We start from the raw sequence: 23,343 nt of genomic DNA on the forward strand, positions 1-23,343 counted from the left end.
CAATAAATTATGGGAACGAACGAAAAAATCATGATAACTGACCGATAAATCGTGGGAAACCCTGTAAAGTGTCCCACAACTATTAGAACCCCTGGAAAACTCTGTATTGACTTCGGAATCCCTTAACCCTAGAAATTGAGGCGCCAAAAAAGAAAATGATTTTATTAGTAGATTGATAACAGCAATTTTGCAACAACAAAAAAACATTCGAGTTCTTTTATGATAAATTAGGTATGTCAGGTAATGTTCTGGGATTAAAAAAAAAAATATTTCCACAGCGCCTATAAGCTTTCAATCGACCAACTGTCATACGGAACACCCTCTACTGCCAATGAGTTGTTCATAACTAAAGGAGGCCACCAGTTTGATCCACTTATCGTTGCTGTTAAGCCCTCTTCTTTTTTGTGGAGTGTGTTTATCAGAATCAATCATAGTTAACTGGGCTCGATAAGCTTCCGCACAGTCAGCGTGCTTTGAGATTTGAGATTTTCTATGCTAAGGGAGCTATAGGGCTACATACAGAAAGAGAAGGATAGGGAAGGAGAGAGAGAAAGAGACTAAGAAACTAAAATTAAGGAGCAACTTAAATGCTGCTTTTTTTCTAGTTAAATATTCTAAAGCTAGCGAATAGTACAATAATCTCAATATTGTAAAGCAATTAAATAATATTTGGAAGCCGCTTGTTTTCTGCTCTGCTGCAAATTGCAGCTACGGTTGCAGTACGTTTTGTCTGGGTTAGCTTATCTATCGCCCGTGGGGAGGCGTTGGCCTTGCATGACAATCATAATTAGGTGCCCTGCTCATAATTTCTAACCCATCTATTTATATTGCACGGATGATGTCAAACAGCAAAGTGTATCGATAAAAATGATGTTATTTCCTCATCGATTTCTTTGAAAGTCACTATTTGCTAGATAAGATTGGAAGCTGAAGTAATTTAATTCACAAAAAATAGGTAAGATGTCTCTATACTTCTCATTATTTGTTGCTGTTTTAAAAAAAATAAACATAATACCTTCGAGGTTTTATTTTCATTACGATTTTGAGAAGAATTTGAAAAGTTGTTGGAGGTTTTTTTTTCTTTTCTAGTTCAGAGCTCTGTTAAGTCGTGATCCATGGCTTCATGACCCTTCAGACATTGAAGTGAGAAAGCTTAGCTGCTTCTCGCAATATCTGACTTGAATAGGTTGTTATCTGCCCGCCCTACCTCAAGAAACTTTCAGTGGTTTGTAGAGGATGTCAATAGATGCGAACATCAGCTGTTTTGAAGGAATTCAATCAAGCAATTGGGAGCAGAATATCCCTTAACATGTGCGCATGTCCTTTCCTATTATATTCACAATACCTATTTGTTGGGTTCCAACTATTGGATTTTTTGGAATTCTATTGGAAACCAGAGCCCTCCGCAAAGGAACACTTTTGGGATTTTGAGACAAAAAAGGTGCCTACAGTTCTTTGTTTCCAGTTTTTTTTTTCTCTCTGAGGAACTGTTTGGTTACCATCACAACGACTACAACGCCACCCACGGATAACTACCAAACCCGATGTTCCGATGTTAGATCGAACATCCGTTGCCATGATGACGCGCAGTCTGCCGCAGAGACACCCTTGGTTATGCAAGCGTAACTTGCCAGCCACGAATTTTGCCCCATTGCGCAGTGCGACCTATCCGGTGCTGGATGTACATCTTCGTGTTCCAAATTTTTTCGAAAACATTTGTTATTTAGAACCACGAATTACATAAAATCAGTGTAATATTACGATTACGAGTGGTGTAGACGACGAACCTTTCCAGGGCGGAAGCTCGCACCAACCATGGTGCACCTCGATCCGCTGCGGCTGTGCCGCAAAAAGCGCAAACTACCGCAGGGAGGCGCCATCCTCGACCAGGTGATATCGCAGTCCGCGTCCGCCTCGAACCAGTGTCTCCTGTACAAGATGGCCAACTACAAGCGGGGTGGCGATCTGATCGACGCGTTCCAGATCGGCGGCCAGAAGGCGGTGGAGCAGCTGATACGCGAGCAGTTCGGCGTGTTCATGTACAACAAGGGCCGGGGCCAGATCATCAACCGGGCCGAGTACCTGCGCTGGAAGTACATGGACAACCATGAGGTAGGGATGCGAGAGCACCACACTCTCTCTCACACACACACACTACCAGCCACTCTCAATCAACCTTCAACCCGTTTGTGTGCTAATTCTAGGTCATCATACCGATCGAGGCTTCCCTGTCGCCGCACGACCCGCTCAGCAAGTGGGACGACCACAAGGCCTGCTGGCAGATGCAGTACCGGGGCCTGCTGGGCGAAAGTCTGCTGCACGTGCTCATCATCTGCGACACGAAGGTGCACACCAAGCTGGCCCGCATCCTGCTGCGCGTCTTCCCGGAGCAGTCGATCGACGTGATGGAGGGCGAGGAGTATCTTGGCGCGTCCGCCCTCCACCTAGCCATCGCGTACAGCAACAACGAGCTGGTCGGCGACCTGATCGATGCCGGCGCGGACGTGTCCCAGCGGGCGACCGGGCGCTTCTTTCTGCCCCGCGACCAGCAGGGCCTGCGGCCGGCCAAGACGACCGACTACGAGGGGTTGGCGTACCTCGGCGAGTACCCACTGGCCTGGGCGGCCTGCTGCGCGAACGAGTCGGTGTACAACCTGCTGCTCGAGTGCGGCGCCGACCCGAACGCCCAGGACAGCTTCGGCAACATGATCCTGCACATGGTGGTCGTGTGCGACAAGCTGGACATGTTCGGGTACGCCCTGCGCCATCCGAAGCTGCCGTGCAAGAACGGCATCGTGAATGCGGCTGGTCTGACCCCGCTTACGCTCGCCTGTCGGCTCGGCCGCGACGAGGTGTTCCGCGAGATGTTGGAGCTTTCTGCGCGCGAATTCTGGCGGTACAGTAACATTACCTGTTCGGGCTACCCGCTAAACGCGCTGGATACGCTCATGCCGGACGGCAGCACCAACTGGAATTCGGCCCTGTTCATCATCCTGAACGGCACGAAGGAGGAGCATCTGAACATGCTGGACGGCGGCATCGTCGAGCGGCTGCTCGACGAGAAGTGGAAAACCTTCGCCCGGAACCAGTTCATCAAGCGGCTGCTCATCCTCGCGATACACCTGTTCTGTCTGTCCTGCTCGGTCTACCTGCGCCCGGTCCGCGTGTTTGCTGATGACGAGGGCGAGGAGGGCGGAGACGCGACCGGTGACGATGGTGCGGACGATGGTGGACCGACGGCGGTGGACGCGGTCGACGACGACATCGACCTGACGACCTGGGTGCGGTACGGCTTCGAGGTGGCCACGGTGATGGGCGTGCTGAGCTACGTCGTACTGCAGCAGGGCGACGAGATCAAGAATCAGGGCTTCTTCTCGTTCCTCAAGTCGCTGGTAAGTAAGCGAAGGGGGGAGCGACTATGGGTAGCTTAGTGGCTAGTGGCAGAAGATCATGTAAGCGCATCCAATGCTTTTGAGCTAAATAACGTGAACTTTGATGTCTCAAGTCGTATCAGGAGTCTGTCTGATCCAAAACTAGCTATTAGGCTATACATAAGCTCTTAGGCTGCTATCGATACATCAATCCATTTTTTCTCTGCAATTGGAGAATTACTAGTGAACCAGATCATACTTCTCGTCTACTAGTGGGTGGGATAACACATTCAATTTCAATGTTTCTTAGAACCTTTTTTTACCGTAACAGCAGTTGCTCACTGACTGTGACACTGACTGAACGTCATCTCCCAGCTATAATTAAACCGGGGACTCAATAAGCCAGTGTTCACATCAGTTCCAATGCTTTTAAACGATGGGAAATGACTTGATGAGATACTACAAGCGTCTCTATATGTTCTCGATGGTTTTGTGCAGTATCTTCATCGAGCATTGCCTGCAGAATCAATTCTTAACTGCCCTCCCGAAAAGTTCTTGTGCTACAAGTTACCATAGTAAGAAATTACAATTGCAATACTGGATCCACCGCAATGAAATTACTCAAAGTGGAAAAGAAACCTTAAAGATGATGGCTTCAAAATAACTGTGTTGCCAGATTTCACCACAGAAAAATAAATTATTGACGTTGCCTGTACTAAGAACTTTTATCCATAGTCCTACAAATCTTTCCTAATACTTCAGTTTTTAACTGTTTCATCCAAAAGACACCGGAAAAAGTTTTGCTGCACTGGAAATATTTAAAAAGTGGAATTTTAACAATATTTTAGCCATATTGTTCATACTATGTTATGTTGTGATTTGACTTCAGACCCAGCCATGCCTCCGATACTTTAATTTCAGCTTATGCTGGCTATATTGCTTATGCTTGGATTTTGACATTTGGGTGCGTTTTAAATATTTTAAGCTCAACTTTTCAGGATCCTCTGGACCCAAAAATGCATACATTGTTCCTGAAGTTGAAATATTTCAAAACCCAACTTCTCGTAGTAATTAACAGAGGTGGATTCATCCATCTCCGGGTCCTACCTAAGCGGGACATCGAGATGAGGTCCCTAGTTTCCTTAAAATGTATTGTTTGTACCTGATGTACCTGATGAGCAAGCAATTTTATGTCATTTTTAATGGTACCTAAAACATTGTTTTCTTGTAATCTGGCTTACATTATGTAAATGTCATTGCCAATAAATGTCATTGTTTTATGTTCTCACTCAAGACATGCTCTAAAGACTCTCTGGAATGATTAAAATACATTGTTACAGCCGTAATTACCGTAAGTTTCTTTTTTGATTTTTTTTTTTTGAATCGAAGTCTTTGGACCTCCTGATTCATTTGTGTGGAGCTTTACAGCTTCTGTATGTGTGTAATTAAAAATAAACCTTCATTCTCCTATTCGTTTACTCACCGGCAGAGTCAAGCACCGGCGAAGGCGATCTTTCTGATATCCAACATCCTGATCCTGGCCTGCATACCGCTGCGCATGATGGGCGACACCGAGACGGAGGAAGCCATCCTGCTGTTTGCCGTACCGGGCAGCTGGTTTCTGCTAATGTTCTTTGCTGGGTGAGTGTGCTCTTATCCCCCCCCCCCCTAAATTTGTTTGGAGAAATCATCATCTCCAACGTGTTCCATCCCTTGCCTGCAGTGCGATCGGACTGACCGGACCGTTCGTGACGATGATCTTCTCCATGATCACGGGCGACATGTTCACGTTCGGCATCATCTACATGATCGTGCTGTTCGGCTTTTCGCAAGCGTTCTACTTCCTCTACAAGGGCCACCCGAACGCGGAGGACAGCCCGTTCGGCAGCTACTTCGGCACGTGGATGGCGCTGTTCCAGACCACGCTCGGCGACTACGATGTAAGTTGAAGGAAACCCCTCACACTGGCAGACACGTTCCATTGTTTTTTTTTTCTTTTGGCGCATATCCCTTCCAGTACGCCGATCTGAACCTCACCACCTACCCGAACCTGGCGAAGACGGTGTTTGTCATCTTTATGATCTTCGTGCCGATCCTGCTGCTGAACATGCTGATCGCGATGATGGGCAACACGTACGCGTACGTGATCGAGCAGGCGGAGAAGGAGGGCATGAAGCAGTGGGCAAAGATAGTGGTCAATCTCGAGCGGGCGGTGACGCAGGACGACGCGAAGCGCTACCTGGAGGAGTACTCGATCGGGCTCGGACCGTCGGACGATCCGCGGTACGAGACGCGCGGCGTCATGGTGATCAAGAGCAAGAGCAAGACGCGGGCCCGCCAGCGCAAGGGGGCAGTGAGCAACTGGAAGAGCGTGCTGCGCGTCACGCTGAACGAGCTGAAGAAGCGCAGCATGACCGGGGAGGAGCTGCGGCGCATCATGTGGGGCCGCTCGTCCATCACGTCGCCGGCGAAGATCGCGAAGAAGAAGCGGCCGGGCGAGGTGGACGATCTGCTCGGCGATCCGTTCGCGATAACGGCCGCGATCGACGTGATGTCGTTCACGCAGGACATCGTGATGGTCAGCACGGACACGGTCTGCCCGATCACGATACCGCCAGCGGCTGCCCCGGGCACGGCGGTCCCGAAGGGCGGTGGCACCAAACCGGTAGTAGTGGCACCGCCGCCAGCAGCAGTGCAGCAACCACCGCCGCAAGCGACGGCGCGGCGCCACTCGACGGCAAGCGCACCGGCCACGATGGGGCTGAGCGTGGAGGCGGCCCTGCCCGACTACAAGGATCCGCTGCGCGAGCTCGTCATCATCTCCGAGTCGGCCTCGGTCGACGAGAACTACGCGCAGAACGTGAAAACGCTCGCGATCGACGCGTCCACGCTGGACCACGTGCACGAGATCGACATCAGCGCGATGCCAACGCCCGGGCGGCGCGATCCACTGGCGCAGCCCACCCCGGCCGGTACTCAGCAGCAGCAGCAGCAGCAGCAACAGCAACAGCAGCAGCAGCAACAGCCCCAGCAACCCCAGCAGCAGCAGCAGAATCTCGGCCAGCTGACCCTCTTCCAGAACCCGAAGGACGTCGTGGATCCGGTGCGGGAGCGCGAGTTTCTCAAAACGCTCGAAGCGCTCGAGGACACGGACAGCGAGGCGGGCGAGAAGCCCGTCCTCGGCAAGATCTCGCTGATCCGGCGGGCCAAATCGGCCGTCTCGCGCAGCACGTCGCGCAAGCGCAAAACCGACCAGCACCCGCTGTTTATGATCGCCTGGGAGGACAAGGGCGACCAGCAGCGGCACAGCCCAGCGCTGTACGATGGCGCGACCGGTGCGGCCCCGTCGGTCGGTGCGCCCGGCGAGCTGGGGCAGCCGGAGCAGCCCGAGGACGCCGTCACGGTCGAGGAGCTGCACCGGCGGATGGAGCAGTTCCACCAGCGGGCGTCCGTGCGCGAACGGGACGCGAACTCGAGCGAGAGCGGCAGCGGCAAGCAGCACGCCGGCCCCAAGGCACGGAAGCCGTCCCACCATCGGGACGGTGGCGGCTCCCACCATCACCATGGGCTCGGGCGGGGCAAGCACAACAAGATATCGCCCGACAACTCGAACGAAAGTACGGGCGGGGGCGGCGGTGGCGGCGCCAGTGGCCACGGCCGCAAGCAGGACAAGCGCATGAAGTCGGCCCCGATACTGGGCAGCGGCGGTGCGGGCAGTGCCGGTAGCAGTGGCGGCGGGCGGACGGTGGCGCCCGGTGGTGCCCGACCGGACGATGGACCCGGGTCGCCGCCGGACCCGCTCGAACCGTGGAGCACCAAGAACATCATGAACATCAACAAGCTGCTGGACCAGGACACGACCGAAGAGTAACGCGATGTTGTGAGCGTTCTATGCAGGGAGAGATAAAAAAAGAAAAGGAATTTTCATTGTTGAAATTGTTACAAAATTGCATGCAAAAAGGGGTTTCTTGCGCCCACGGTCGAAGGTACCGCTTTTTCGATTTTTTTTTTTAATTGTTTTGTGACGTCAGAATTTCATGTCTTTTTCAATTTCATGTCACAAGTAAATCTAAAAAGTGTGTCACAGACTTTGGACGTAAGGTAAACAACCTTGTATCGATTATCTTACATAATTACCTACGTTTTGCGTCTTTAGCGTGATTGTTGCGCAGCTGGTGTGTTTCGCGACCTTTCACTTAAACGAAACTTTTTTGTGAAACTTTTTTTTTAAACAAAAAACTGTAATAGAGTAGATCTGTGCATCATGTGAAACTCATAATTTCGTAATATTACCTACAAGTGATGCAATAAAACTATTATAGGCACATATTACCAACACGTCACTTTAAATTGCCCAATAACAAGCAATACACGCCTTACCATAAAATAAGCCTGCACAGGCTTTGCGGAATAGAATAGTATGGAGAAGGTAGGTAAAGACGGACACTCTGCTTAAATACATGATAAAAGTAATAATCGATCGAAACTGAAAGTAAAACAGCACATTTGAGACTATTTTTGACATATTTATGCAAAATTGCTTAAATTCTCGAAACAAAAAAACTATTTGCAATGTGAAGCCATCCGGAGTTGTCCGGAGTCATCCAGAGTCATCCGGAGTCGTTCAGTGGCCTCCAGAGTCATCTGTAGTCATCCAGAGATGTTACAAGTCGTCTGGAATTATTAAGAATCGCATACAGTTAGCCGCAGTCGAAGTCGTCTAAAGTTGAAGTCATCCGGGATAGGAGCCATGCGAAGTTGTCGAGAGTCATCCGGAGTTATCTGAAGTCGATCGGAGTCATCTGAAGTCGTTCGGAGTCGTCCGGAGTCGTCCAAAGTCGTCTGGAGTTGTCCAGAGTCGTCTGGAGTTGGCCTTGTTATCAGGCATTTCATTTATGTGTGTTTTGCGAGTAAGTAATGGTATTCGGAAGATATCCAGGAACCATCCAGGAACTACAAAAAGCATTTAAATATGCGAGAAACGGAACACGAGTCAAAATAGCAGCCATTCACGAAACCCAATATCTTGCCATGATTTGGACAACTTTGATCAACAAAAAGGCATAAGACAACGTTCAGAAATAGATGAAAGATTCTATGAGATCACAAAGATCAACAAAAAAAGTATAATTTTGAAAAAAAAGTCCATCAAACATGCTAGGGTCACGAATTTTAGTACTTTCCTAAAGGGATGTCTTAGACTGATGTTCATTAAGCTTGAGCAACGTCCGCTGTTAGTGCCCAATACTTCAATAATACAATAATAAAAGAACCTTCGTTGCATTTGGTTTATCTACGTGGTTATTTAAGAATTGATATGTGTACGTACCAGGACGTGGAAAGCAATAGGATTTGTTGAAATTATGTCAACATCTTCAATTTCCAACGTTTTCTACTGGTGTCCATCTTACCCTGCATGATGTCCATCATTCACATATCAGGTGTCCGTCGTGTCCGAACATTTTACAGCTGCACGGAAAAAAACAATTTTTTTTTGCAACCTAGAAATGCGTTGAATTAAAGAACAGTGGAACCCCTAATAACGAGTATCCCTTAAAACGATTTTTTCGCAAAACGAGCAAAGCCTTATGGCTCTGCGAATATCCCTCTGAATCGGTAAAATCTCACTAAAACGAGCAATTTCATTTTTGATTCCGATAAGAATTCGTGATCATTGTGAGAGTTTCAGTAGGGTAAATGTACCAATAGTGGTGCAATTTGTAGTGGTGCCGATGTGTTTTAATGAATTTAAGGTGTCAGGAAGGACAATTTCTGAATATTTTAACACATAGCAATTGGAATATGTTTTATCTTCGCAATCGCAACCATTTTTACCATGAAACACATCAAATTTACGAAAAAATACATATTTTTGTGATTGCTTCGTTGTACCTATAATGGTGGTATGGTTCCTATAGTCGTCGTATTGTGTTCCTATAGTGGTGGTAAACAAGGATGCCTCAAAACAGTGTATAATATCAATATAACTTAGTTTTGAAGATGTTCTCGTGTGAATAGCAACGATTACTGCCATAATATTGGTTTCTTGCGTAATTTGATCGTAAAAAAATGTATAAATTTGATTGATGAAACTATTCACTAAAGTACTGCATCACACCTGTCATCAACCAACACCCGGAAGAGTGTGCTTGATTTGAAGTCAATTTTTCATTCAGCCAGATAAGCGAATTTTGGCCTGTTTTTGGTTAATTACCTAAATAAAACTCATTTCTGTTGCTTATTTTAGTGCAAACAGTACGACATGTCAAAAATTTCCTCGAAAAAATCTAAAATGGCCTGTATTTATTGATTTTATAACTATAACCACTATAGGAACATGCCTGTTTTGTGTACCTATAATGGCACTATGGTAAAAAACACTTAAAAATGCATAAATATGGTCAAAATGCAAATAATTTTAGTAAAACAATAACATTCCACAACAGTCATGTTGAAAAACTAGTAATTGCGTGGGTATGTGATCATTTAGAACGTTAACAGAAATATGAGTTTCGTTATGAAATCCTAAGGATTTTGGAAAAATGTTGACACATTTCACAAAATAATGGATTTTTCGGTCACTAAGTAACGGAATGGCGCCATTTAACTTTTAAACCCTTTGTAAAAGGCTAAAGAACATTTCACACTAACTTAAATAACTTAAATACTTTTAATTTGCCCTATGAACCGCATTTTAGAGCAATAGCACCACTATTGGTACTACCACCACTATAGGTACATTTACCCTACTAAGAATCGTTAAATATCAATCTATTTCCAAAAGAGGCAGGTATAAGTGTGGGGCAAAAAGTGTGAGGGAGGTGACACATTAACTGCCAGTCCAAAACTCACCAAGTCGTACAAAAATCGAAAAAAGCCGGAGCTGGCCGTGAGCGCGTCCTCTCCACGTACACATACAGGGTTTACTTAGCCAATCCGCCATCGTCAAAGCGTTGTCGGTAGCTGTAAATACTTTTTCAGGCTACGTAGACCCTCAACTGGCCACTATATAAGCATTAAACATAGCGCAGTGCATGGAAACACAACGAACCAAATACTGGCAAAGCGGCCGATTTTGTATGGCTAAAAGTGAATTTAGAGCAAAGGTTTTAAAAAAATAGGGAGATTTAGTAACAGTCACAGTATAGTTAAGGTTGATCTTAAAGCATTGAAGTCCTTAAAAAATTGGAAATAAATTTCGATTCAACAATTCAAGCATTCAATGTTCCGTGCAAAACCACCACGTTCTCGCGCGGGAAAATGAAAGACAAGCAGTTGGCGTGTTTCCGTGTGTGTTTTGTGTCGCATTTGTATAGCATAATGTATTCTCAACAGATTTTAGAACGCGCGCGTTACAGAGGGCCCCTGTTGCATTGCTGCTGGCGGCAAAAGAGGCTGTCCCCACATTTTTTGTTTGTTACTAGATTCTCTTGCTTTTACGTTTCTTTTTTTTTTTTTTTTGGAACCGATACTTATATATCCACAGATGCGTGTTATTATTAATCCTTTTGTCTGCTTTTTTTCTGACGCTGACGTTTAGCGAATAAGGTTGAGAAAACCTTGCTGCCACCGAACCGATACCGTCTTCTCTAGGTCTATCTCTCTCCTTTGGGTTGGGTTTAGAGCAAATACTACACCGCCGGGCTAACCTTCGTTCGGCTTATAGGAGGGGGGGGGGGGGAAGAGGCTATAAAAACTGAAAATGGAATAGAATAATTTAAACCGACAACCGGCCAACACTGCGTCCGGGGGCGGTGTGGGTGGAAGGAAATAAATTAATATTCACATATTGATTTGAGACGACACGGAACACGGAGCAACCGGTTGCTACCGGATGTTCCCTCCGCTACCTACCTAACCCCCCCCCTCCCCTTGTTGGGAATTTACACCTGACCCGACCTGATCCTGAATAAGCTCTTCTTCAGTTGTGGTAGCATTTTTTTTTTTCATTTTCTCCCTTTTTGTTTTCGTTTTTCTTCCTATATTTTTGGTCTAACAAGCAAAACGGTTACCGCGGTTAAATAAGAGGATAGAAGAAGAAAAAAACCTAATTAACTAATCGTAACTCTCATCCAGCCCACAGTACGCTCTTGTATACATTAACCAGCTCAGACTATACGTTACAGTGCACGAAATTCTTCGCCACAGACTCCACAAACACTACCAGGCGGAGATGAAGCATGTGCAATGTGCGGGGCACGCAGCGAATGGCGCGCTTCCCCCGGCTAGAAAGTTCAATACGTGTGGCGCGCGTCCTTGATGCGACTTTACCAAGCTCGCTTCTCGTCTTTATTTACGACAACGACGACGACGACGACGGGGAAACAGATTAACTAAGGAAGGGGAGGGACACGGATGACGGGAACAGGAAGGGAATGGAAGGACAAATGGAGGAAAGAAAAGAGGAGGTAAAAAAAAACACCGAGGACACCGAGCGCAGGCACCCTCATCAGTTCAGCGACGGCGTCCGGTTGCCGGCCCAGTTCACCTCGATCGTGGGCCATTTGGTTTGCAGACAGGTCAGCATCGGGTCGGAGGGATTGCACATGCGCACGTCGCTCTCGAGCAGCACCGCCTGGCCGCGGCTGTACTGCACCACGCTGCCGTAGTTCGAGTTCGGGATGCCGTTGTAGTGCAGCAGATCGAACGTGTCCGGGGTGGACTTTTTCTCGTCCGGGAAGAACTCGCTCATGAACGCGTTCAGCAGGATGATGCCGAGATTTTCCGGATCGAGCCGGCTGCGCATCAGCTCCACGCTAAAAAGAGAAAAGAGAGTGAGTGGGTGTTTGTGTGTGTGAGACAAAGAGAGAGACAGAGAGCAGCTGTACAGGGTTTGCCAGGAGTTCTAATAGCTGTGGGACACTTTATTGACTCTTTCTTTGGTCTTTGGAATTGGACTCTATAACACCCTTTTAGCACAAATCCAATAGGAATGTCCAAGGAGCCTGTCCGAAAAGGGCGCCTTTGAGTCCAATTTTCATTGCATTAAGTTCACTTCCCATAAGAAAAGTCAAGGAAGTGTCCCACGACTATTAGAAACCCTGGAAAACGCTGTAAAGCAACCAAGCCAAGCTAGCTGCGATCCAGTACAGTACTTACTACTCCGGCTCGCTGACCAGCTCGAGGGCGCACAGCACGTCCTGCAGGACCGGGCCCGGTATGAAGTTGCTGCCGTCCGGGTCGAACTGGCGGAAGACGCGGCGCGCGAGCTCGCCGGGCGTTTCCGGCGATACCAGCCGCCGCTCGTGGCTGAACAGCACGGTCAGGTGCGTGTCGGACCCCATCACCCAGACCGGGTTCTTTGGATTTTTGTAGAAGAAACCGACGGTGCAGTACTGCAGCTGCTCCATCACGGTGATGAAACCGATGTCCGACTGCTGGTTGATGCCCTTCAGCTCTGCGCGCGCCAAGAAGAATGCATTATAAAATTAAATAAAAAAATAATTAATAAATGATACTATGCAATGCAATGCGGATATATGGGGAATCAGTGTTGCGAACGGTGATAATCGTCGACATTTAATTTTACATATTGATACTGTTGCGAAATTTACGCTTTGTCGAATTAAATTTACACGAAAAAAAAGTCATTTAACACGATGATATTTTTCTAATGCATTCATTTGACTTTCATTTTTCCGTACTTCAAATGAACTGGATTTTCATCGAACCCAATTTTCTGATTGACTGAGTGCAAGTGCGTCCAATAGTTAAATATCGGCAAATGCGTGATTAAGCTGTTCTAACGTCACATAAAAAATGTCAAAATGTCATTGAATATACTTTTTTGCAAGCATCTCATCGCAAAAGCGCTGACTGTTGTAACACAACATGATTGTTGCTCTCGGAAAGTCGTGTCATGCTAATCGTTAATATTATGAACCACCAGACCCCTACTGCGAATGTCTTGCAAGAAGGTTGAAATTCCCATTATTCAATAACTGCTGTTTTAAATAATTGTTAAGATTCTTCAGTTAAGGATTGGCAACATATTGCGCTAAAGTGTTTAAAAATATGAGCCGGTCTCGTAGTACAATCGTCAACTCGTACGACTTAACAACATGCCCGTCATGGGTTCAATCCCCAAATAGACCGCGCCGCCATACGTAGGACTGACTATTCTGCTATGGGGGGGAATCAATTAGTCACTGAAAGCCTAAGCCCACAAGTGGGTACAGGCTGGCCTTGACCGACATCGGTTGTTGAGGTATTGTGTTCCTTTAGTGGTGGTAATAAATAATACCGCAAAAACTGTGTATTATAGAAATGGAACTTAATGTTGTAGCTGTTTTAATATGAATAGCGAGGATTACTGCCATAATATTGAATTCTAGCGTAATTTCATCGCAAAAAAAATTGGTTAATGAAAATTTTGACTAAATTACTGTATAACGACTGTTGTCAACCCACACCATGAAGAGTGTGCTTTATTTGCGGTCGATTTTTCGCTCAGCTATATTTGCGAATTTTGGCTTTTGTTTGGTAAATTACTTGCAGGAAATTCATTTCCGTTTCCTATGTTGGTGAACACAATACGAGCAGCTAAAAACAGCCTAAACAAATAATAAAAATATTTTACTTTTACTTATTCTTTAAATATGACCATCCCTGCTTTGTGTACCTATAATGTCACTATGGTGGAAAAACACTTTAAAATGCAAAAATATGATCAAAAGGCAATGCATTTTAGTAAATCAATAACATTTCATAAACGTTTTGATGAGAAAAAATGTAGTTGTTCTGTGCTCATTTACAGCACTAAATACAATCTGAGTTTCCTCAGTTGAAGTTGAAATCCTCGGGATTTTGGGAAAAAAAGTTGACACATTTCACAAAATAATGGATTTTTAGGTCATTATGTACATTCCGTTACTTAATGCATCATTTAGCTTTTAAAGCCTTTGTTAAAGACCATTGCACATTGCACTCTTACATAAATAACTTAATTACTTTTAAAATATCGTATTGAGTGCAATTTAGTGCAATTGCACCACTATTGGTAAACATGTTACCCTTTACATTTGTGGCATTTAATCTAAGATTAAATGATTGAAAATGTCAAATATGAATTTAGCTCATTGTTTTACCACGAGCTGACTAAAAATCATTATTCATTTTTCAATAAGTTATTTTTAAATAATTTTTCAACATTAAATAATGGCTAAAAAGCAAACATACATGCTTGTACCAAAAATAAATAAAACAATTCGAGAGGCAGCTGAATCAAAAGTGTATGAAATTTGGTTCAACTTGCATCGACTAGGGCCATTTTTCCGTACAAACATCTCACTCGGGCAAGGCAGTACAAAAGCATATAGCGTCCCTGAGTGAAACTTGGGTATAACTGTGAAGGGTTTGAAGCCTGTTTTGCTACCTTTTCCTGCTAAAACTATGTAAAATACGAGTTCTTCTAGTCCCATTTTCTTCTCATTAAAAAGCATATTTTGCTTAAATAGAATAAAACAGAATGCTGCAGCTGCTGCAACTACAACCTTCCTAATACGACGAGTAAAAACATTCGCATTGAAATTACCCCGCCACTTACTCATGCCACCGACGTCCTGCTCGTTGTCCCATACGTGCGGGACGGCGCGCCCGGTCAGCATCAGGTTGATCAGCGCCTGGCTGCCGCAACCGTACGTGTCGTGTATGAGCGACTCGGTCGGGTCGGACATCTCGGACAGGATGTGCTCCAGCCCCTTGGTCTGCAGCACGGTGTACAGCAGCAGCAGCACGCCGCACTCGTCCGTCAGCACGTGGTAGTTCTGTGCGTAAAACTGGTGCACCTCGTCGATGTGGGCGTGCTCGCGAAACCGAATCCGCTCGTGGAACGCTTCGGCCGTCCAGGTGGCGGTGGTGCTGCTGCCGGCCGTCCGCTGAACCGTGGCCGGTCGCACCATGGCGGCATCGTGCGTATCCACGCCCGGACCAACCGGCGCCTCGCTCGGTTCGTGCTCGGTGCCATCATCCTGCCGCACGGCCGCCGGGTCGCCGCTCGGGCTGGCCTGCTCATGTCCTTCGCCCTCCAGCGTCACTATGCGGTACGCGTCCGTTTTGCACTTCATCAGTATCTGGCAGACGGCCTGGATGAGCAGCGTTTTGCATTTGTCCGCCGTAAGCTACCGGAAGGGGGTGGGTAAGGTTGGTTGTTTTTTTTTTTTAATGAAAAGTTCCCAGCAAATATAGGTTTAAAATATTACCTCGTTGAAGCTGTGGGCAGGCGATTCCGCCAGCAGTATCTTCAGCAGGTACGCCTGGACCGGTGCGATTACACAACAGGGCCCACCGTCGCGCTGCACCAGTGCGGACGGCTCACAGTCGCTGAAGGAAAATCCTGCCCGGAGCAAGAAAAAAATAATAAATGCGTTATTTCAACTCAAACCGAATCCTGCTGAAACCCCATTTTGCACCAGCCTCTCTCTTTCTCTCTGTGTGTGTGTGTTACCTTGCAGCCACCGCCGGAACACGTCCGGCTTTATCTTGCCACCCCAGAGCAGGGAGGCAATTTGTTCCGACACCGTTTTGCTACTCCCGTCTGTTGGTTCTGTTGGTGCTGCTGCTGCTGCTGCTGCTGCACCTTCCCCGTCTTCGTGGCTGCCCGCGGCTGGCGTCGATGCGACGGACGTGCCGGGCTCGGGCTCGGGCTGTTCTGTTCCGGTGGCGGCCGCGCTCGCCGGTGGTGCCGGGTTGTCATCCATCCGCTTCTGCTGCTGGGGCTGCTGCTTTTTGCACTTACGGTCACTGGATGCGCCCACGCACAAAGGGGTGGGGGGGGGACCAACTGGAATGCACCGCTGTGACGCGTGTTTATGCAAGTGCAAGGGGTGCAGTGCTACTGCAGCAGCGCAGTACGATACGGCCGGACGACGTGGAGAGCTGCTGCATCCGGCAAGGGTGCAGCGGGCTGCCGCTCGGTACGGTCGGCTTGATTGGAGCAGGTTCCAAAAGTGGTTGCAAATTGATCGTGCCTGACCCGAACAGTTGAACGAAGGGTGATACTTTTCTTTTCTTTCTTTCTCGATACTCGCTGGACGAAAACGCGATGCACTGGACCCGGACACAACACGGAAAAGGGAACAGGGGGAACAACAAGGCACGACACAACACTCGGCACGAACGGCTCTCACAAGCGTACGGAGGCGCGCGGTAACATTTTACGCACCGAATTAGGGAGTAAAGCACAGTTTTTTGCCAGCAGAAGAAAAAAACCCGTTTGGAATGCAGCCAAAAAGACCGAAATATTTCCGAAAACGCAGCGGATGAATCACACGGGCCTCCGTCTGTCAAAACAGAACGCTTGCCGAAGCGTTTGCAAGCGGTGCGCCATTTTGACGGCGTTTGAATTTTGACAGATCGGGTTGGGGCGGAAGCGTTACCCAGCCGGCAAGCGATGAGCTGTTTTTGTGCCCATCTCTTTTACGAAAAGGCCCGATATTGGAAGAGAGATTCGCAATGCATATAGTGACCGAGCTGCCCTACATTAGGAACATTTTGTGTCTGTGACTCCGATCCAGCCCAATCAAAAGCATGGCAAAAATGTTTTCATTGCGAAGCGTTCTGTGTAGATGTGACTGCCCAAGGAACATTTTGACGGCGCACTTGAAACTACCCAAGCACCACTAGTGATATGCTTGTTAGACGATGGAAAGTACTGTCACCTTGATTTGGTATTTTTCTGCCAAATTGCGATTGACCGATAACTGCTGGTCTAGAAATTGGAATTCGACATGCTCTTTTCCAATATGCGAGAGGAGAGGATTTTTGTCAATGTCGATAGAAGTATTTGAATTTATTGTTAGTGTTTGATAAAATTTACGTGATTGATAAACAAATATTGATTGCTTGTGATAAAGCTCAGGAAGTAAATAAATTGTATGAAAAAATTAAAAACTGACAGAAAAATGCTCATGTCTTATTACCCATAAAGCCTTATTAGACGGAGGAAAATACTGTCATTTCTCGATTGGCATTTATCTGTCAAACTTAGACTTTGGCACAAGAACCGTAAAGATATCAGGTCAAGTTATAAGCCCGTTTTGACAGCTAGGTGGAAGAAGAATCGACGAAGAAAACTGACAGTTAGTTTTCCGCTTTTGGCGAAGCGATGAGCTGTTTTGTGCCCATCTCTTTTACGAAAAGGCCCGATATTGGAAGAGAGATTCGCAATGCATATAGTGACCGAGCTGCCCTACATTAGGAACATTTTGTGTCTGTGACTCCGATCCAGCCCAATCAAAAGCATGGCAAAAATGTTTTCATTGCGAAGCGTTCTGTGTAGATGTGACTGCCCAAGGAACATTTTGACGGCGCACTTGAAACTACCCAAGCACCACTAGTGATATGCTTGTTAGACGATGGAAAGTACTGTCACCTTGATTTGGTATTTTTCTGCCAAATTGCGATTGACCGATAACTGCTGGTCTAGAAATTGGAATTCGACATGCTCTTTTCCAATATGCGAGAGGAGAGGATTTTTTTGTCAATGTCGATAGAAGTATTTGAATTTATTGTTAGTGTTTGATAAAATTTACGTGATTGATAAACAAATATTGATTGCTTGTGATAAAGCTCAGGAAGTAAATAAATTGTATGAAAAAATTAAAAACTGACAGAAAAATGCTCATGTCTTATTACCCATAAAGCCTTATTAGACGGAGGAAAATACTGTCATTTCTCGATTGGCATTTATCTGTCAAACTTAGACTTTGGCACAAGAACCGTAAAGATATCAGGTCAAGTTATAAGCCCGTTTTGACAGCTAGGTGGAAGAAGAATCGACGAAGAAAACTGACAGTTAGTTTTCCGCTTTTGGCGAACGCTTCAAGTTCTCGAAGAAAAATTTCCATTTTAAATCACGGACTGTGTTCTAATAAACTAAAATATTCACCCAAATTGATCTCCACCAAATATTGACCATGCAAAACGTAAACAATCCATCAATACATATACAAGCGGAAAACCATCTGTCAAAATCGGAGCCCGGGGGGATCGCCAAAAGCGCTATAACTACACCTCATTATACATTCCACCTTGCTTTGGCACAAAAATGCCCCTCGTACGTGTAATAAGGCAAGAGAATTGTTCTGTCAGCTTTCACATTTATTATTTAATTTATTGATTTTCTTGGCTTTATCCGAAAGAACCATTCGTTGTTTGCCATTTTTGTTGTTTTTGTACATCATCATCAGGAAATTCAATTCGCTCTATCCACGTTGACGGAAATAATCTACTCACGAGCATATCGGAAATGAGCATGCCGAATTCCAATTTTCCGATTGGCATCTATCTGTCAAATCCTGTTTGAAGGATAGATTCCAAAATCGAATGACAGTATTTTTCTCCGTCTAATAAGGCCTATATGGCAGGATTTTTTGTGTGTGTTTTGAGCCTTTGACAGAAAAATACCATTGAGTGTGACAGAAAAATACCAAACGAGGATGACTCAAGCGCCACAGATTAAGCTTAAACGACTGGAAATTCAAATATCCATAGAAAAAAAAACTAAATCTCCATACCTGTATTGGCTTGCTCAATAGATGACTTATTACAACTCATCATTATATTGCTATCCTTTTCTTGCAATGTGTTTCGACAAATTTCATCTAATCATGACCTATATAAGCCTTATAATTTTCTGAGCAAAAATCTATTTGAATGGTCATGTGGTCAGATACGTGGGTATCAACACCAACGACCATTACTCAAATCTCACCTGCTTCAGTGCTGGTGGTTTCCATTGGAGTTTAGTATTTAAACAATCGTATCACCGCTCTTGTTCTAGCGATAACTCATAACTCATAACTCCAATGCAAAACCATACAATAGTACAAAGGGAATGAGAAAGCTCTCCAAGCTAAGAAAACTCCGCCGTGTAAACTGCTATCCCACAAACGGATGGGGCCACTAGCTTTTTTGCTGTTTTTTTTAACGCATCAGTCGGTTTACGGTCGCTTTACGGTTAAGAGATTGAGCCATTTAGAACGTGGTAAGTGGTCATTTAATAGATTTGTGGAACTTGGCCTCTCTCAAAATCTAAGGGGTTGGGATGGTGCGTAGATATTGACGCGATACAACAAAGGCTATGAGTCGATAGAGCCATTTAGCAAACCAACGACGAAAGAGCACTCTGCATTACGACTTCTAACCGAAAGAGGCTTAAAGCCTATGTTGTTACGCCTGGTAACAATTTGGTGAGTAGCTGGATAGACTTTCTTAGAACTGGCTTGTTTGTATATAATATGTATTTGCTCAGTTTAAAAATTAGTCTTTCTTCGGTCGATTGACTTTTGCTACTGGCCTAACATTCTCGATGGCGCCTATTTTTACGAACAGCCGATCAGTCTTGACCGCATTTGACCCTATTTCGCGACCGCTGCCGAACTTTATCCTAATTGGCCCTATTTTTGATAATCTAGCTGTTTCGCCTTTGGGATATCTTTTTGTCCTTATCTGTTTTACAGCGCCATCTGGTGCTTTATTCGTATATTATTCGAGCTGTCCTTGACAGCTCGTTGTTTTATAAACATTACGGCTGCTGATCTACCACGAGGTAGATATCGTGCCAACACTCCACCCCGTAAATCCTTAATATAAGAAGGATTTTCTTACAATCAGCACGATATAGCTGGTTCCTAATTTTCGGCCTAAGTGTTGTATTGATTCACTGCACGATCGCGGTTTCCGAATCAAAGTTTCCCTAATTATTTGCCGGTTGTACCGCACATCATTGTTTGGTACCTCGTTTTCTTGGCTTGTGCTTTCCGAACGGCACCCTTGAAGGGGTGACACCTGCGCTTTCCTACGATCAATTCCTCGATCAACCCTCGCCTATCGTGGCATGATATTACGTTTCGCTGCTTTTCCTTATCTTTCTCTCGCGGGATGCAGAAACGTAATTTCAACCGTCCTGTACACCTGTTCTGTAAAGAGCATGGTGTAAACATAACCCTAGGGTAACTGTACCAGTTTTCGGCAGGCTAGTGCAGCAGTTTCACAAAAATTGCTCACACATCAATATTTTTCATTATTTTTCTTGAAAGTGTTGTTATTATGGTTGATAAACTATCATAGTATGTTACAATATTTTTTATTTGCCGGTTCAAAGCCCTTTTTCATAAATATTCGTGAAAATGCAAACATTGATTTTGCTCCTATTTTCGGCAGTTTGTTCCTATTTTCGGCAGGCTGTGTTCCTATTTTCGGCAGCGCGAATACGGGTCAGAAAATGTTTGTATCAATGTGAATATGTACAAAAAATGTTTAAAGCAATTTAACACTCTTACTTTTCTTAAGATTGGTGTTTAAAACCACTTTAATTATTAATTTTATGTTGCTTATTTTGGCCCGTTTTGACAGCCATTTTGATGCGACGTTTAAACAGAGCAGCCATTGACAGTTTGATGGTTATAGCGTACGGTGCGAACTGGCTTACAAATATTTATTTTTCTCTTAAGTTAGTGCATTGTTTGTCGTAAAATTGGTGATATTTGGTACAAGAAAGGTCATATTATGTGTCGACATACGCATTTTAGTGTTCTGATCAATTTTAAAAGGAATATTCAGCCAAATTTAAAGTGTGTTATTGTTCCGAGTTTCGGAAGAAGCCCAAAACATTGAGCTGTCAAAATCGAACATTTACTGTGTACCTATTTTCGGCAGCATTTAAAGAGAAAAATAACTTGTTTATCGTGATTTTAAAATTCTGAACAAGTGAGAATAAATTAAATAAGCATAAAATCTTTTATATACACCACTTTTTCATTGTTTTACTGTTCTGATTCTCTTAATCACAAAACCTGCCGAACGATTGGCTGACAGCAAAGCTGCCGAAAAAAAGCACAATTTATTTGATATTTTGAAAAATACGTAATGAAATGGTGTGAAACTTCGTATGTGAATATCAAATAAGTACACTTTCACTGCAAAATTGTATTTTGTGAATTTTTTTACCGCATTTGTGCAGAATTTAACGTTTTTAGCTACCCTGCCGAAAATAGGTACACTGCCGAAAACTGGTACAGTTACCCTACTTGTGGTTGTGTCGGTGAGTGTATGTGTGACCCGATCTCTAATCTGCATATTATTCTCTTTTAGGCGCACTCTAGCACCCAATTGTATGCCTTTGATGATGTGGTGCGTTTGTTTACAACCAAACGACCGTCTGTTTACGACACCGTAGACCGCTAAACTTAATCGGTTTCCCTCAGCCGTAGGATCGCCGATACTGCTTATTTGTTGTGGTGCCATCAGATCGGTGCGTTGTGTCCCGATCGTTAACCTCGACTCGCCTTTCAGGAACGGCAAAGTCGACAGTCCCTGAAAGTGAGCAAAGTTAAATATTAATGTGGTGAAATATGGTTCTTGGAGCGGCAAACTTAGCTGTTTGGAGGGACGAGTGTTGGAAAACTCGTGTTGCCCGTTGTTGCCGCTCGCCGAGATTGCCACGGTTATCCGCCTTGAATCGTTCCTCGCGACGCCTTCTGTGCAGTTCCTCGCCAGTGGCTCTGGCATTCCGGTTACACTGGTGCATTGTGCCAGTTGTGATTGCACCAAAGCTGCCGCTGAACCTTCATCGAGGATGGTGGTGGTTTGTAGTCCGTGAGATGAAAGTGCGACGGTCACCATACCAAACGGTACTCCCGGTACTCTCGATCTCGACGCGTCGTGCAGGAGCGTGCTGTGTTGCGTAAGCCGTCGGCGTGTGTTGGTTTGAGAACAGTTATGGGGTCGCCGCGCCGCCTCATCATGCTCGGAAAGAACTATTCTATCCACGACTGCTTCTGTTGGAGAGGTCCACGATTCGATGCACGCGGTTCCACCAACTTTACCATCACTCATTGCCGCGTCACGCGGCTGCATCCACTGTTTCTGCTGCCGTTGCTGCTGCTGCTCCTCTTGTGGGTGCTGCTTTTGCTGTGGCGGCTGTTGTTGCGGCTGCTGCAGCTGCTGATACTGCTGCTGACGATGCTGCTGCTGCTGATGCTGCTGCTGCTGATTGCATTTTCTCTGTTCCGTGTTATGTGTATTGTTCACGGAAGATCGAATTGATGCTCTTTTGTTGGTGAACTCAAGCTGGATTCTATCGTATTCGAGCTTGAGGTTGGCCATTTTGAGCTCGAACTCTCTCATGACCATTTCTCGTTCAAGTTGTTGCTTTTTAAGGAGTTGAGCCATCGCAACTTCCTTAGACCGTCTGCTTGACGCTTTAGTAAATGCTTTCGTGCTAGGAGGCATTTTAGCAGCTGGGAGTATTGTGTTCACCACTCCTATGGATAGCTTGTACGCCGAGGCCTCGCCCTCGCATGATGCTGCTCTGTTGGCCTTGTTTTCGCCATCGCAGCTTTCAGCAGGCTTTCTCGTCTTCGCGATTGCTTCCATAGGCGTCTTAGGATGACGCTTCTCCTTCGCTTCGCTCTTGTCCACCTGAATCGCACATACATCGCACCACCACGCCTGGGACATTATTCCTGCAGTGACGCCGACACATCCGTAGTGGAACCACTTCTTGCACTTGTTGCACAGCACCACATCGTTCACGGTATTATGCCGCTCGCAGCCACCACAATTTAACCCGCGCTTGGTCATCGCAAAACTTTTCACGGAATGTATTTCACGATTTCGAATGTCGAACTAATTTTTAAATGTTGTTACGCCTGGTAACAATTTGGTGAGTAGCTGGATAGACTTTCTTAGAACTGGCTTGTTTGTATATAATATGTATTTGCTCAGTTTAAAAATTAGTCTTTCTTCGGTCGATTGACTTTTGCTACTGGCCTAACATTCTCGATGGCGCCTATTTTTACGAACAGCCGATCAGTCTTGACCGCATTTGACCCTATTTCGCGACCGCTGCCGAACTTTATCCTAATTGGCCCTATTTTTGATAATCTAGCTGTTTCGCCTTTGGGATATCTTTTTGTCCTTATCTGTTTTACAGCGCCATCTGGTGCTTTATTCGTATATTATTCGAGCT

The 23,343-nt window shown here is 45.6% G+C and overlaps 3 protein-coding genes across 3 annotated transcripts; 1 reads left to right on the forward strand and 2 right to left on the reverse strand.

Moving 5' to 3' along the window:
* The first annotated feature begins 1,122 nt into the window (after positions 1–1,122).
* On the forward strand, positions 1,123–7,874 carry LOC120906599. Its single transcript, XM_040318387.1, has 5 exons — positions 1,123–2,112; positions 2,205–3,392; positions 4,861–5,012; positions 5,095–5,311; positions 5,389–7,874. The coding sequence occupies exons 1-5, from the start codon at positions 1,816–1,818 to the stop codon at positions 7,240–7,242; spliced, it is 3,708 nt and encodes a 1,235-aa protein (XP_040174321.1). The 5' UTR covers positions 1,123–1,815; the 3' UTR covers positions 7,243–7,874.
* Positions 7,875–10,662: 2,788 nt separating this feature from the next.
* LOC120906303 (ubiquitin carboxyl-terminal hydrolase MINDY-3 homolog) lies at positions 10,663–16,678 on the reverse strand. The gene is made up of 5 exons (XM_040317862.1): positions 15,817–16,678; positions 15,572–15,705; positions 14,917–15,490; positions 12,471–12,768; positions 10,663–12,127 (listed from the first exon to the last, which is right to left on the reverse strand). Exons 1-5 carry the CDS (start codon positions 16,067–16,069, stop codon positions 11,821–11,823), a joined length of 1,566 nt encoding a protein of 521 aa, XP_040173796.1. The 5' UTR covers positions 16,070–16,678; the 3' UTR covers positions 10,663–11,820.
* A 2,896-nt stretch (positions 16,679–19,574) lies between these two features.
* Positions 19,575–22,977, reverse strand: LOC120905874. The gene is made up of 2 exons (XM_040317152.1): positions 21,396–22,977; positions 19,575–20,317 (listed from the first exon to the last, which is right to left on the reverse strand). The coding sequence occupies exons 1-2, from the start codon at positions 22,953–22,955 to the stop codon at positions 20,072–20,074; spliced, it is 1,806 nt and encodes a 601-aa protein (XP_040173086.1). The 5' UTR covers positions 22,956–22,977; the 3' UTR covers positions 19,575–20,071.
* Positions 22,978–23,343: the final 366 nt, after the last annotated feature.

The sequence above is a fragment of the Anopheles arabiensis genome, chromosome X, assembly GCF_016920715.1.
Source record: "Anopheles arabiensis isolate DONGOLA chromosome X, AaraD3, whole genome shotgun sequence".
NCBI lineage: Eukaryota > Metazoa > Arthropoda > Insecta > Diptera > Culicidae > Anopheles > Anopheles arabiensis.

Coding starts and splice junctions, on each gene's coding strand:
- LOC120905874 (XM_040317152.1), bottom strand. CDS start 22,955: ATGACCAAGCGCGGGTTAAATTGTGGTGGCTGCGAGCGGCATAATACC. Junction 20,318..21,395: donor CCGACACAACCACAAGTAGG/GTAACTGTACCA, acceptor AGTTACCCTAGG/GTTATGTTTACACCATGCTC.
- LOC120906599 (XM_040318387.1), top strand. CDS start 1,816: ATGGTGCACCTCGATCCGCTGCGGCTGTGCCGCAAAAAGCGCAAACTA. Junction 2,113..2,204: donor AGTACATGGACAACCATGAG/GTAGGGATGCGA, acceptor TGCTAATTCTAG/GTCATCATACCGATCGAGGC. Junction 5,312..5,388: donor CCACGCTCGGCGACTACGAT/GTAAGTTGAAGG, acceptor TATCCCTTCCAG/TACGCCGATCTGAACCTCAC.
- LOC120906303 (XM_040317862.1), bottom strand. CDS start 16,069: ATGGATGACAACCCGGCACCACCGGCGAGCGCGGCCGCCACCGGAACA. Junction 15,491..15,571: donor CTGCCCACAGCTTCAACGAG/GTAATATTTTAA, acceptor CCCTTCCGGTAG/CTTACGGCGGACAAATGCAA. Junction 12,128..12,470: donor CTGGTCAGCGAGCCGGAGTA/GTAAGTACTGTA, acceptor TTCTCTTTTTAG/CGTGGAGCTGATGCGCAGCC.